The 13,818-nt window shown below is 45.1% G+C and overlaps 1 protein-coding gene across 7 annotated transcripts in view; it reads right to left on the reverse strand.

Moving 5' to 3' along the window:
• Dglucy (D-glutamate cyclase) overlaps positions 1–13,818 on the reverse strand; it is an 82,467-nt gene that overhangs the window by 40,058 nt on the left and 28,591 nt on the right. For 3 of the 7 annotated variants that reach the window (XM_013112250.3, XM_005068406.4, XM_013112247.3), the window contains exons 2-3: positions 8,378–8,500; positions 2,040–2,190 (exon numbers count right to left, since the gene is read on the reverse strand). In XM_013112250.3, the coding sequence (XP_012967704.1) occupies positions 2,040–2,190; positions 8,378–8,474 (248 nt within the window). In that variant the 5' untranslated portion in view covers positions 8,475–8,500. Of the gene's footprint in view, positions 1–2,039; positions 2,191–8,377; positions 8,501–11,189; positions 11,270–13,818 lie in introns of all 7 variants that reach the window. The other 4 variants (XM_013112249.3, XM_040742626.1, XM_021226199.2 and 1 more) reach the window with 2 other exon arrangements.

A 13,818-nucleotide genomic window follows, 5' to 3' on the forward strand; every position in this document is an offset into this window, starting at 1 on the left:
CACCTGCTACATGAAGTAGCAAGCGTCTAGATAGTGGAGAGGCGCGGGACAATGAGCTTTCCTCCTCTTCTATGCTGGATCTCGAGCGACACCCAGAAGCCCGTGGACTGAATGCAGGATCCCAGTTTGTGGTGGTCGCTGGTATGGACCTTTAGAAGGTGGGGACTAGTGAGAGGAGCTTAGGCCATCGGGGACATTCTGAGGAAGAGGATGCTACTTTGCTGCATTCCACGTCCCCTGCTGTGCTGTGCCGCCTTGCCAATAACCAGCCAGCCATGCACTGAGACCTCCAAAACAGCAAACCCAAACAAGCCTTTCTGCCTTTATAATGTTTGTCCTGGGTATTTTCTCATAGTGTTGGAAGACTAACCATCCTCTAAGGGGAGGTGTTGGGTCTCGAGGCAAAACCAGGAGTTAACAAGTTGGATAAGGACAGCACACCGAGGCAGAGGTTGCAGAACATGCAAAGGGTAGAGGAACTGAGTATGGGAACCATGGGAAATCTGCACCAGGAGGCTCCAAGCTGGTCACACAGGAAGTACCAGCTCAGGCCCCAGTAGCATTTTTGAGGGACCCTCTCATCCTTGTGTCTACACGATGATAATGGAAAGTCTTCTGTCTGGCGAGAGAGCGAGGGTTGCCCCGAGTAGCAGGAGAAACTGAGCTGGGGCCAGGTCACCACTGGTCTTGAGATAGGGCCAAGGCACAAGCCACATGCAGGCCTTGGAGACTTTTAAATAGTAGAATCACGTGATCAGATGTGGACTTGGAAAAGGCCACTTTTGTGGGTGGGCAGAAGAGGGGGACAGAGGGAGGAGAGAGCTCCAGGAAGATGCTAAGAGCAGTTACTGTGTCTAACAATCTAGTCAGAGAAGGTAGAATCATAGTTAGCCCCACAAACGGAGTTAGGGCATAGTGGAGAGGCATAGAGGCAGGGTTTCCAGGACCACCTATGAGGTTTGCTATGACATACTCTTACATCTAGTATCCCCAGTGGCTGCCTGACACTAGCTAGGTTCCATACTCCCAGTGTGTTCTTTCCCCTGATGTTTACTTTATAAATCAGAGATTCACGGTAATTGTAATGATATACTGTCATAAAAGTTATTTAAAACATTGACTTATTTATTCCTGGAATTTTCCATGCCATATTTTTAGACACTGGTCACCCGTGGGTAACTGAAACTGTGGACAGGAGCTAAGAGGGACATCTGCTTTTTAAGAGTCTGGGCAAACATGCACAATATAAATGGTATTTTCCTCTGGGGGTTAGTGATACAAGCATTGTACTTTTCTTCTTAATCCTGTGCAAGACTTTCTGGTATGAGCAATAAACGGACAGGTGGCAGTGCCTGTCATGGTTCATTTTAATTGTCATTGATACTATCTAGACTCATGTGGGAAGAGAGTCTCAGGTTGGTCTGTAAGAATGTCTTTGGGAGATTATATTGATTAATTGAAGTGGGAATATGCATCTCCTGTGGGTGGCATCATTCCCTAGGCAAGAGGATCCCAAGCTGCATCAGAGCAGAGAGAGCAGGAGAGCTGGGCACAGGCATGTGGGCATTAATTGATTGCTCTGGGCCCAGCATGCAGGAGGCAGAGGCAAACAGATCTCTGTGAGTTCAAGGCCAACTTGGTCTACACAGCTAGTTCCAAGACAGCCAAGGATACATAGTGAGATCCTACAAAAAAAAATTATTGCTCACTTCTCTTGGCTTTACTCAAGCCCCTGCCACCCTGCTTCCTGGTAACTGTGAGCTAAAGCAAACCTCTTTTCCCCTTAGCTGCTTTTGTTAGCATATTTTATCATGACAACAGGAAATGGAACAAGACACTGCCCACAGGGTTTCTCCAGGCCTGGGGCAGGGGCAGGTGTGCACTTGGAGGACAGGGTATGGAATAGGAAAGGTAGAGTGGGCAGCTCGCTCCTGAGCAGTGGTCACGTGCTGCTCCAGGCCATGACCTACGTGGTCCCTAAGGCTGGATCAGTGTACCTCATCTTCACGCTCATGTCTGCCGTAGCACAGACTTCTTACCTTATGCCTGGAACAGTGCTCAGGTGAGGCAGCACCTTCTCTGGCTCACAGCGGCCCAGCAGGGGCAGGGGACCATGATTGGCCTGGCAGAAGCTCTCAAAGTCTGCTGCTAGGGATCTGGGTAGGACCACCACACTAGCTGGTTGGAGTCCTGGATTGGGTGGGAGATAGGACAAAGGCACACTTGGTTGATGTTTGCAGACCCTTGTTGATTCCACTTTGATTGACTTGTTTCAGATGCACACAAAAATGTACTTAAGTAAGTGCCGTAGCTGTATATGGAGGAGGAGCACACCTATAATCTTAGCACTCAGGAGGCTGATCAGGCAGGAGATCACAAGTTTGAGGTCAGCCTGGGCTACATAGTGAGACCCTATGTCTACAAACAGTATATAGCTTAGGACTTTTTACACAATCAACATACCCACCTAGCAAGCATCGAGATTGAGAGACATCATGGTCAGCTCCTCAGAGTCAACACCCTGGCTGCTCCATCCATGGTACCACTATCCTAACTTCTAATCCACACATGACCCATCACTGGAATTCATATAATGGAACCATTAATCATATATATTTTAAGTCCTAATTCTTTTGCTAACATCTGTGGATTGGTTCATGTTTCGTGGTAATCAGTTCACAAGCTATGGTGTGTAGTATATTCATACAATGAGAACTGACCCCTGTCTACTGGGGAGGGACTTGGGTTATTGCAAATGGCACCTCCACAAGCATTATAGAGCATGCATTTGGGGGGTGTACATGTGCTCTCCTAGTTGACATTCTCCTGGGCTTACAGTAGAAAAACCCAGTCAGCTTTACTGAATTCTGCCCAATTACCTCCCATTGTGGCTCTACTGATTGACACAGCCATCCAGGGGCATCTCTGGCACGTGGTGTTGCCCATCTTTTTCATTTTTGCAGTCCTGACGGTTGTGTCATGGGGCTCACACTGTGGTTGCAATATGATCTTATTGGTACTTGTCACATCACATGAGAAAAGCAACTTGAGGGAGGAAGGACATATTTTTGGTTCACAGTTGCAAGAGGCAGCTGGTCATGTTGCATCCACACTCAGGAGGTAGAGAACAGAGAATGCTGGTATTAAGCTAGCTTTTCCCTTTTTCATCAGTCCTGGATCCACAGATTGATATCATATCTAGTTAGCATCCTAAAATTTTCCTACCTCAGTAACCTAATCTAGAGAGCCCTTCATAAACATGCTCAGTTTCCATGGTGATTCTAAATATCATCAAGTTGACAACCAAGATTTATCATCACGTGTGCCTTGCCCTGGTGACTGATAAGACCCAGTGCCTCTCATCTGTGTTGTTGCCTCTTGGCTAATCCTTTGCAGACATTGACTTTGGTGCCTTTTGTCTATGCTGATGGATTTCTGAAGACAGGGCACACAGTCTCAACAGGGAGGTACGGAAAATCCATTTGCATACTGTGAGCTCCTCTGAAGGCAAATGGCCATCCTGGGGATTGGAAAGTTCTCTGGTTTTGGATGTAGATGACCCTGATCTTGAATCTTGACTTTCTCTGTTACTCTAATGAAGTGGCTTTTCATCTATCAGCCTCAGTTTCCCCACCTGGAAGCTGGCACTACCTCAAAGAGACCCCCGTGAGTTATGCTCTGTCAACATCATATCCACTGTTAAAAGAACAGTGCCAGCATGTAACAAGACAGTATGCTCGACATTGTCTCTTTTTATAAAATTGATGAAAGAACTCAAAGGAATATATCTGCATAATAACCATGACTGTCTCCAGGTGACAGGTCTGCAAGTGACTTTGATGCTGTTCTCTACGTCTTTCTCAGAATTATAGAATTAAGACTGTTGTGATTGGGCAGGTTCCCAGAAGTCCATAAATTGGAACTTTGGTTCCTCTTCAGTGGTTTTCACCTTCCTAATGCTGCCACCCTTTAATACAGTTCCTCATGGTGTGGTGACCCCAACCATAAAATTCCACTGTTACTTCACAGCTGTAATTTTGCTGACCCGTCTGAACTGTAATGTAAATATCTGATATGCAGGATATCCACTATGTGCCCAAAGGGGTTGTGACCACAGTTGAGAACCACTGCTCTGTGTGGTGGTGGGAGGTGGAGCCTACTAGGATGTTTTTGGGCCACGGCTGCAACCCTCACTGAAGAATTAATGCCATCTCATGTGAGTTTTAATTCTCAAGGAACTGGCTTAGTTACCACAAAAGCAGTTGTCGTAAAGTGACTCCGCCATTCCCGCTTGCCCTTGGGCATCTAAGGGCTTACCTTCTGCTTTCCACCATGAATTAAAACTGTGTGCATTCTGGCACCAGGCACTTGGACTCTCCTGTTTCCCAAAGCATGAGCTAACAGAAACCTTTCTTTTGTACATTACCTACTAGGGCGAATAACCTTGATCATCACCTTTATGGAATTGAGAATCACCATGGAAACAAACTTCTGGGCCTGTGTAGACTAGGTTAATTGAGTTGGGAAGACTCACCCTATATGTGGGTGGCACTGAGAGTCCTGGGCGTAACAGTACCATTCCATGGGCTGGGGTTTGGTACCAAATAAAAAGTGGGCAGAGCAGCAGCATTTATCAGACTCCACTTCCTGACTGCTGATGCCACGTGATCGTGTGACTCCTGCTTCCGCCCCTGAATCTTCCCATAGTGGACTGTGAGCCAGAGCACACCCCACAAGTTGCTTCTGTTAGGTATTTTTGTCACAGTTGTGAGACCAACACACCCAGTATCGTAAGTTTTGCTACAACAAATAAGATGGAGCTGTGTTCTACTGGAGAAGTAACTTCGGGAACAATTTTCCTATCGGCCAGATGTGCCCCATCAACCCTGGACATTTCTGCTCTACACGAACACTATTAGCGGACATTTACTGTATGCTTATGGTGTTCCAGGTTGCTCTGTGCTATGCAATTTACAAACTCTTCATCGTGGCGCTGTATTCACTGGATCACAGGCTCTGGGCTTTTCTATGATGGGTCTCAGACTTCCTCAGAGAAGAGGGGTGAAGTAGATATGACCATCTTCTGGGAAAACCCCAGAACCAGCAAGTGATGAGGTAGATCCGACACTCATCACCTCAAAGCCCTCAGTGTCTGCTGAGGTCACCAACAGGTTTTCCAAGGGAGGATGCCTGGGGCACCCCAGTGGCCCAGAGTTAGCGGTGCTGTTGCACTTTTCAAGCAGGAATAGCTTGGCTCCACAATGACCTGCACCTGTGGCGAGGTGCCGGCAGCTTAAAGACCTCCCCAGTCTCTCCACTGCCTCTTCCCTCCAAAGCCTATTGTGGGGACAAATTGGGTTTTTAATGCAATAAATCAGGGAGGCATTAGGGACACAATGCTTCTTTGTTTCCTTGTTAATTAAATGCACTTCGGGAGCTGAGTTTAGGTTTTGTTCATCTCCACTGAGGGAGATGAATAGAAGAGCCCTGAGTTGTTCCCATTAGCAACACAGTATGGAGTGGAGAGGCCTTGAGGTCCCTCTTTAAAGGGTGAGGCCACACTTCCAGGTGTGGTGTTCCATAGCCCGGGTGCTTCATGTATCCCTGAGGCTCTCAGGTTCCATTTAAGGTCGTGACACTTTCTCTTTGTGGAGAGAAACTGAGTGATTTCTTCTGAGTCTTTTAACCAAAAATCAATTTTTTTAACAAGAGGAAGAAAGAGGGAGAAAAACCTTTAGGACTTCCAATCAGATTCACAGCCTTGAACACTCAGCTCTAGGCTGACAATTTCCAGCTAATGCCCCTTCTCCTGACAGATCATCTCCGAGGAGCCTGTCCCCATTTTTTATTTTGGAAACAAGCCCGAGAAGGTTGCATAGTTTACTCATAGTGTGACCCTATGAGGAGCAAATCTGGAAATCAACCTGTCCACCCTGGAGGCCTATGGCCTGGGCTGTTCAGACCCACTGCCCCCTTGAGGTCCCAGAAGCCAGTCACTGTCTGGAGTAAAACCCCTTTGCGCTGAAGATATACAACAGCTTTGCTAGACCTTGGGAGTCTTCTATATAAACTCTGCCTCCTGCCATTTATGTACTAATGGGCCATCTTCATTGGCTCAGGCCTTGGCCATGTGACTTGTTTTGGATGAGAGGACTAAAGTCTATGGTGTGAACAGTTTTGAACCTTGGCTTGCATATATCTTAGAGAACTGCTTTCTCTTGGAGTCCTGAGCTACCAAAGAAAGAAGTCTGGCCACCATGTTGGAGAGTATTCTAGTTTGCCTTTCTCTTGTTGTGACAAACTCTGACCAAAAGCAACTTGAGGAGGAAAGGGTTTAATTTGTCTTACACTTCCAGGTTACAATTCATCAAAGGAAGGTCAGCTGTAAGCATGAGTTTTCTGGCCCAGCTGAGTCTCGCCCCTATTGAGCCACAAATAAACACACAAAGACTTACATTAATTATGAAATTGTTGGTCGATGACTAGGGTTTCTTATTGGCTAACTCTGTCTTAATTATTAAACCATCTCTATTAATCTAAGTATTTCCACGTGGTCTTATCTTACCGGAGAAGGGTCTGGACCTCTAACTCCTTTGGCAGCTCACATGGTGACTGCTAAGGATCTCCACAGAGAACAGAGCAATTTCCTGTTTGTCCCCTGCTTATATCCTGATTCTGCCCAGCTACATTACTTCCTGTCTGGCAAATCAGCCAATCAGTGTTTTATTCATTAACCAGTAAGAGAAACATACACAGAAGAACATTCCCCATCAAGAAAGATATCACCACAGACAAGTTGGGAACCCAAGTTAAGAACTGGGACAGAAACTGTGGAGGAATAGCACTTAGCTGGTTTGTGTTCAGCTAATTTTCTCAGATAGTCCAGACCCACCTACCTAGGGAAGGAGCTGCCCACGGTGGGCTGAGATCTCATAAATCAATTAGCAATCAAGAAAATGCTTCCACAGATGTGACCACAGGCAAATCTGATTGAGACATTACTCAATTAAGGTTTCCCTTTTCCCGGGTGACTCTCAGCTTGTCAAACTGACAGTGGAAACTAACCAGCAGAGAGTCTCCACAAGAAGAAATTTTAGGCTCTCTGATCCAGTCAACCCAGTGGTCACTGGAATATGAGGGATTCTTGGATGGTCCAGCCATGGTGCAGGCAGAGAAACTACATTGCCAATCACAGCCTTGTAGACTTGTGAAAATGATGGTTCTGAGCTATTTATTACTCTTTAGGGTGTTTAGTTGTGCAGTAATAGGTAACAATTCACCCACAAATAATGACAGAGGCCTGGTATAGCTATCTGCTAAATCAGAACTCTTACTTTAAGCGCATTAAGCAGGCTGCTGGTTTTCCCTTTGGTGTTTGTACCATAACCAGAGAAGTCTATAGACTATTTTGTTTTTTTTTGTGTGTGTGTGTGTGTGTGTGTATGTGTAGTGTGAGGAATAGAACCCAGGGCCTGGAGCACAGTAGGCAAGTTCTCTACCACACTGAGCTATAGCCTAAGCCCTTATGTGTTTGTTTGTATTGTGAAATATTGGTGGGAATGAGGTTAGTGATATATCATATGCCTTCATGCATGCGTGCATACGTGCGTGTGTGTCGGTTCGTGTGTGTGTGTGTGTGTGTGTGTGTGTGTGTGTGTGTGTGTGTTTTGGAAGTTCTTTGTGTCATGCCTATAAGACAGTGGCAAGGTAGGTGTTGCACAGAAAATAATGCCATCCCCACAGTAGGGAAATTTGGTCTGGATCAAGATCAGCTTAGAAGGCACTGTGGTCTGTGGTACTTTTTTCATAGTGGGGTGCTTTTTTTAAAGTTTATTTTTGAGATAGGGTTTCACTAAATAGTCCAGCCTGGTCTGGAACTCACTATGTAGCCAAGGCTGGCCTCAAACTCTCAGCAATCTTCCCACCGAGTATCCAAAATGCTGGGATTACAAGCATGAGCCACCATGCCTAGCATAAAAGCTTACATTTATGGATTGAGTCTGTGTGCAGTTCTCCATAGGGAGGTGGGTAAGCAAGCAGAACTGGATGACCCTGGACCCCTCCATGAGGTTTCTACAACTTAAATCTAGTCCGGACTGGTAGATCATTCTGGGAAGCTAAATAGTGCTTAAGTCTTTCTTTTTCTGATTGATGTGTGTGCATGCACACGTGCACACACCCTTACCCATCCACACACACCACACCCATAGCCAGGCATGGTAGTACATTTGTAATCTCAGCACTCAGGAGGTGGAGTCAGGAGGATCAGGACCCCAAGATTTTCCTCAGCTACACAATGAGTTTGAATGCATCCTGGGCTAGTTTCATGAAACCCTAAAATCAACCAACCAACCACTCAGTCAAACGTACTGCTTACCTTCAGTCATGCTGGATGTGTTTCTGATGTGCGCGGCCTTTGGTAGACTCCTTATGGCAGAGGAAAGATGGGACCTTAGAAGTGAGAAAGGCACCATACCATCCCCAGTGGGCTGCAGGGAACCTACAAAGGGGAGGAAGGGAGACTTAGATGCAGTTTCCTTATGGGCACAGGGTTGGTGTTGGGTGCTGTGCCCTGGACGATCTATGGCCAAACCCTGTTGAGGGTGAGTACTTCCCCTGTCAGATCTCAGTGTCCAGTGAGCAATCCCGAACAACTGTGACTTCTGCATGCTCTTCTCCTGACCTGCGGTGTCTTCTATCCTGCCCTGAGGACTTTGTATTCCACAGAAGCAGCTCAGAACCTGGGTCTCTACAGAGCAGCCAAAAGGCTGGGACAAGCCCTCCTTGCTCTCAGAACATTCTTTGAACTACTCTCGCGGGGCTGGAGACACAGCAGCCTAATGTTCTACTTGACTTTGAACTCCATTCTCTCCCCAGTACCTGGCAGACAGAGACACCTCTTAGAGTCCTTCCATGGGCTCCAGAGCACCCATGACAACCCAAGTACGTAGTACATCCCAAAAAAGCTCTCCGTGGACCAAGTAAATGAGGGAACGACATTCACAATGGCAAATGAAATCCCAGCCCCATTAGTTACCACCTATGACTTTTGATGTTTAGTTGGAGGTTTTAGAAGGTGTGCCTCCCTCTACCCACAGTGATTTATTTAGGATTTGGTAAAGGAATAAAGATTGTAATATTTAAATACAGAATATGTTTTAAAGTTACAATGAAAAGCTCAAAACTTGGGACTTGGGCAATTCCTCAGTCGGTAGAGAGGAGCTTGCTGTGCAAGCATGAAGTCCTGAGTTTGGATCTCCAGCACCCACATAAAAAGCCATGCCCAGTAGAGTGTGCTTGAAAGTGTGTGTAGCCAGAGAGGAGGAACGCTGGGGCTAGCTGGCCAGGCCAGTCTATCCAATCAGTGAGCTCCGGGTTCAGCGAGAGACCTTGTCTAGGAAGACAAAGTTGAAAATGATTAAGAAAGACTCTCAACCTCCAGTCTCAGCACATATATGCACACATGTGCACACGCAACCCCTACACAAGTGTGAATACATGTGAACACATATATCACATACAAAGTTTAAAAATTATTTTAAAAACCAGAAATGGTCTCAAAGCTAGAGGAAATGGTGTCTAGAATGAAATCTCATAAGGTGATTTCTTATGTGGCTAGCTGGCAGCACCGACCTCTGACCCATGGCCTCTTTATTCAGACAGGCCAAGTACCTGGCATAAGAACACAAAAGCAAGCGTTTGCTGAGTGACTGGCTGACTGCAGAACGGAAGACCGCTTGGCTTTGGAGAGGTGTTAGAGTGAAGAATTGAGATAAGCCTGGTTTTCCACAACTATTTCTATCACAAGACATACACTCAGTGGGATTCAAAACCACCAATTTGTGTTTTCAACTCTAGCCACTCTCCCAGGTAGAAAACCATGTCAGTAAGCTTCAGGTCTAATTTAAGAAAGACTTGGGCTTGTACAGAATCCCAAACAAACAAAAGAACACGATTGCTCTAGGAAGAGGAGAGGTGCATTTAAAACCGACTTGAGTGCTTTGATGTCATGACAGCAAACAAAGAAGGCACAGAGGAGAAACAGTTAGTCCTGCCTGGAGTGAGGAGCCACAGGGTCAGGTGAGGTTGGATTCCAAGCCCAGTGCAAGGCAAATCTGAGGCCTAAGGCAGCTGCTTTGGCAGGTCAGACCAGCGCTTGTGTCCTAGGCTGGCAGGCCAGACTCCAGCCTAAGGAGCCAGTCAGCAGCTGAAGATGTCTGTGGTTCCCAGAGTCATTGCAGGACATTTAGCACCTCCATCTGGCTCTCAGTAAAGGCCAAAGACAGAACTACTCTGCAGCCACATGGGGACAGCAGCCCAGCCAGAGCCTCTGCCCTCAGCTCCACGAGTAGCTGGAGGACGAAAGACTGTGTAACAAACCTCACTGAAGTGAGACACCCAAGGGACATGACAGCAGGTGAAAGCTGGGTTAGAAATCAGTTATAGCTTTAGTCCAGCTCCATAGGGATGTTGCCTTCCTTCTCCTTATTTATCTATTGTGTAAATAGAGATATAAGCAGATCCCCAATTGATCTCTCAACTCAGAATTAAATGTGGGTAGGCAGAAACCTGTCCCGTGAAAAGCATCCTGCAGGTGTGCCATGCGCATGCTCGGCTAGAAGGACGAACACAGTGTCCTATCTAGCATCCAACTTCCTATCTTATGGGTAATTCCCTGGGTTTAAACAGTCAGAGACTGTCCACTCACAACAAATGATAGTGGCTACCATAACTTCTGGGCACTCATCGTATGCTAGAGCCTCTATTGGCTATTTACAATAGCCCTCAAAGAAAGGTACTGTTAAACCCAAATGCAGACAAGGAAACAGAGGCTAATGGAGGTCCAAGAAGTTACATAAAGTCCAATAATTAATGGGTAGAGACCTAACCCAAACCAGATTTAAGTCCATGAGTTATTGGTAACTACCTACCAACATCTATGTATTCATATATCTGTGTAATCATCAATCCATCCATCATCCATCCATCTATCATCTACCCATCATCCATCCACCTATCATCTATCCATCATCCATCCATCCATCCATCCATCCATCCATCCATCCATCCATCCATCCATCCATGGTACTAAGAATCTATGTATCCTAGCAATAGCATAGACCATTCCCTTAGTAACCACAATATGATTGTAGGGCCAAAGTCCATATGTTTCTTCAACGACTGAATACCAAACTACTGGCTTTTCATCATGACCTCTGGTGAATCCACTGATGGATGTCCCAGGTGTCTCTTTCTTCAGTATCTTCCTCTAGAAGTGAGAGAAGACAAGATCCAATCAAGAACTTTCTCTTTTCCTTCTAGAGAAGAACAAACCATCAAATCCACAAATACTATTCCCTGGCATCAAAGATGCCAATAATGGGCCCCAAAGACAATCATCCTCTCAGCAGGGCCTGACACACCCAATCTCCAGAGTAAAAATATCTGGTCCACCCCCATGGTAGATGTCTGAAATTCCACCTTCACAGAGCCACTCCATTGCTTTATTCAAGCAATTCAATTCTAGGAATGCATCCTAAAATATTTTCAAACAGTGAATAAAATCCCAGAGTACATGACAGTGCTATTTGTCATATAAATAATTTAGAGACAAATAAGTAGAAGTTAATTGAGTATACCCAGGACTGGCTATATTGGAGATTATGTATGCATTTGTCCTAGTCTTTTTTCTGATATAACAAAACCGAATAGATTATTTAAAAATATATAAGTTTAGTAGTCAGGCATGATGGCGCATATCTTTAATCTCAGTATTTAGGAGGCTGAGACAGGAGGGTTGTCAATTCAAGGCTAGACTGGGCTACATAATAAGTATGAGGCAAGTCTTGGCTATGTAGCCAGATCTTCTTTCTTTAGCTCTCACAAACAAACAAGAAACAAAACAAAACAAAACAAAAGGACAACAACAACAAAGACAAAGCAAAATGGAACCTAAGCTTATTTATCTGGAAGCCCAGGACCTTGCAGTAGCATCTGCTGAGGACTTTCTTGATGCACTCTGACAGGAGAGAGGGCATCACCTGGTAGGGCAGAGATGTGGTGAGACAGAGAACGTGTGATAGCTCAGGTCTCCTTTCCTTTTCTTGTGAAGTCACTAATGCTACCATGGTGACCTAATTACATCAGAAAGGTTTTATCTTCAGATACCATTAACTTATAATATGGGAGATTAAATTTTCAGTTTGTCAACTTTGGAGGGTAATGTGGTTTCATTTTGTTGCTGTAATATAATTCCCTGAAAAGAAGCAATTTAGGGAGAGAAAAGGGCTTATAATTCCAGGTTATAGTCCACTACTGCTGGTAAGTCACAGAGGCAGGAGCTTGAGACATCTGGTCAACCATGTCCACAGTCAAGAGCAGAGAGGAATGAATGCACTTATGCTGCTTACTTGTTATTCAGCTAGCTTTTTTCATTCCTACAGTTTGGGGTCCAACCTAGGGGATGGTTCCATCCACAATGAACTGGGTCAACTAAAGATCAAGGCAACCCCCTTCAGACATGCCCACAGGCCAATCTTATCTAGATAACTCTCCAACTGGGATGCTTCCCAGTTGATCCTAAACAAATTCACATTTAAAACTAACCAGCAGCTAGTCATGGTGGCACATGCCTTTAATACCAACACTGGGAAGCAGAGGCAGGTGGATTTCTGAGTTCAAGGTCACACTGATCTACAGAGTAAATTACAGGACAGCCATGACTATACAGAGGAACCCTGTCTCAAATAAACATTAAAATTAATAATTAAAAATAAACAAATACACAACTAACCAGCATAGGGCACACATATTCAAACCATATCAAGACCAGGAAATGTAAGTGACTTAACTATTTTTAAAATGAGCTAGCTCTTTATTTAATTTTTTGAGCTAGCTCTTTAAAATTTTTTACATTTTATTTGTTTGTGTATTTGTGCACACAAACACATGCACATGGATTGAACTCAGATTGTTGGACATGACAACAAACATCATTATCTTCTGAGCTGTCTTGCGAGTCCTAAAATGAGCATTACTTTGTGCCTCATCTGAAACACTCTCCCCATCATATGAAGGAAACAAGACTGTACAAGTACACTACCCATATTGAAATCCATGCAAACCAGCTTTGGAAGGGTGGACATGGAGGTGATGGGGAAAGAGCCTAAAGTGGGAGTCTTACATGTGGAGAGGGCAGTGTGTTTCCATGCATCCCCAGGTCTGTACTTACTTCCATCCACTCTTAAGCTTCCTTTCTCAACCAACTCCAGAGATCTAGAGACTCTCAAGAGGGCCTTCCCTACTCATCCAAAAGTCTCACAATTCACCATGAATCCAGATTTTATTACTCCATCCTTTCACACCTGTGCTGGCTGAGATACTTCCACTGTTCTAGAGAGTGTGCCCTGCCTCTCCATCTCTGTGCTAGTTGAGGGGTGTTTGGAACACTGAGGAAGAGACCAAGGGGGTGACTATCTTAGTCAATTCTATTGCTGTGGAAAGACACCATGGCAACAGCAAAATCTTATAAAATGAAACATTTAATTGGGGCTTACTTACAGTTTCAGGGGTTTAGTCCATTATTATCATAATAGAAATCGTGCTAGCACACAGGCAGACATGGTGCTGGAGAAGTAGCTGAGAGTTCTATATCTAGATCCACAGGTAACAAAAAGAGAGAGACTCTGGACTTAGAGTGGACTTTGAAAACTCAAAGCCCACCCCCAGTGACACACTTCCGCCAACAATGCTATACTTCCTAATTCTTTCAAATAGTACCACTCCCTGGTAACCAAATAGTCACATCCATGAGCTTAT

Source organism: Mesocricetus auratus, unplaced genomic scaffold (assembly GCF_017639785.1).
Source record: "Mesocricetus auratus isolate SY011 unplaced genomic scaffold, BCM_Maur_2.0 Super-Scaffold_15014, whole genome shotgun sequence".
Taxonomy (NCBI): domain Eukaryota; kingdom Metazoa; phylum Chordata; class Mammalia; order Rodentia; family Cricetidae; genus Mesocricetus; species Mesocricetus auratus.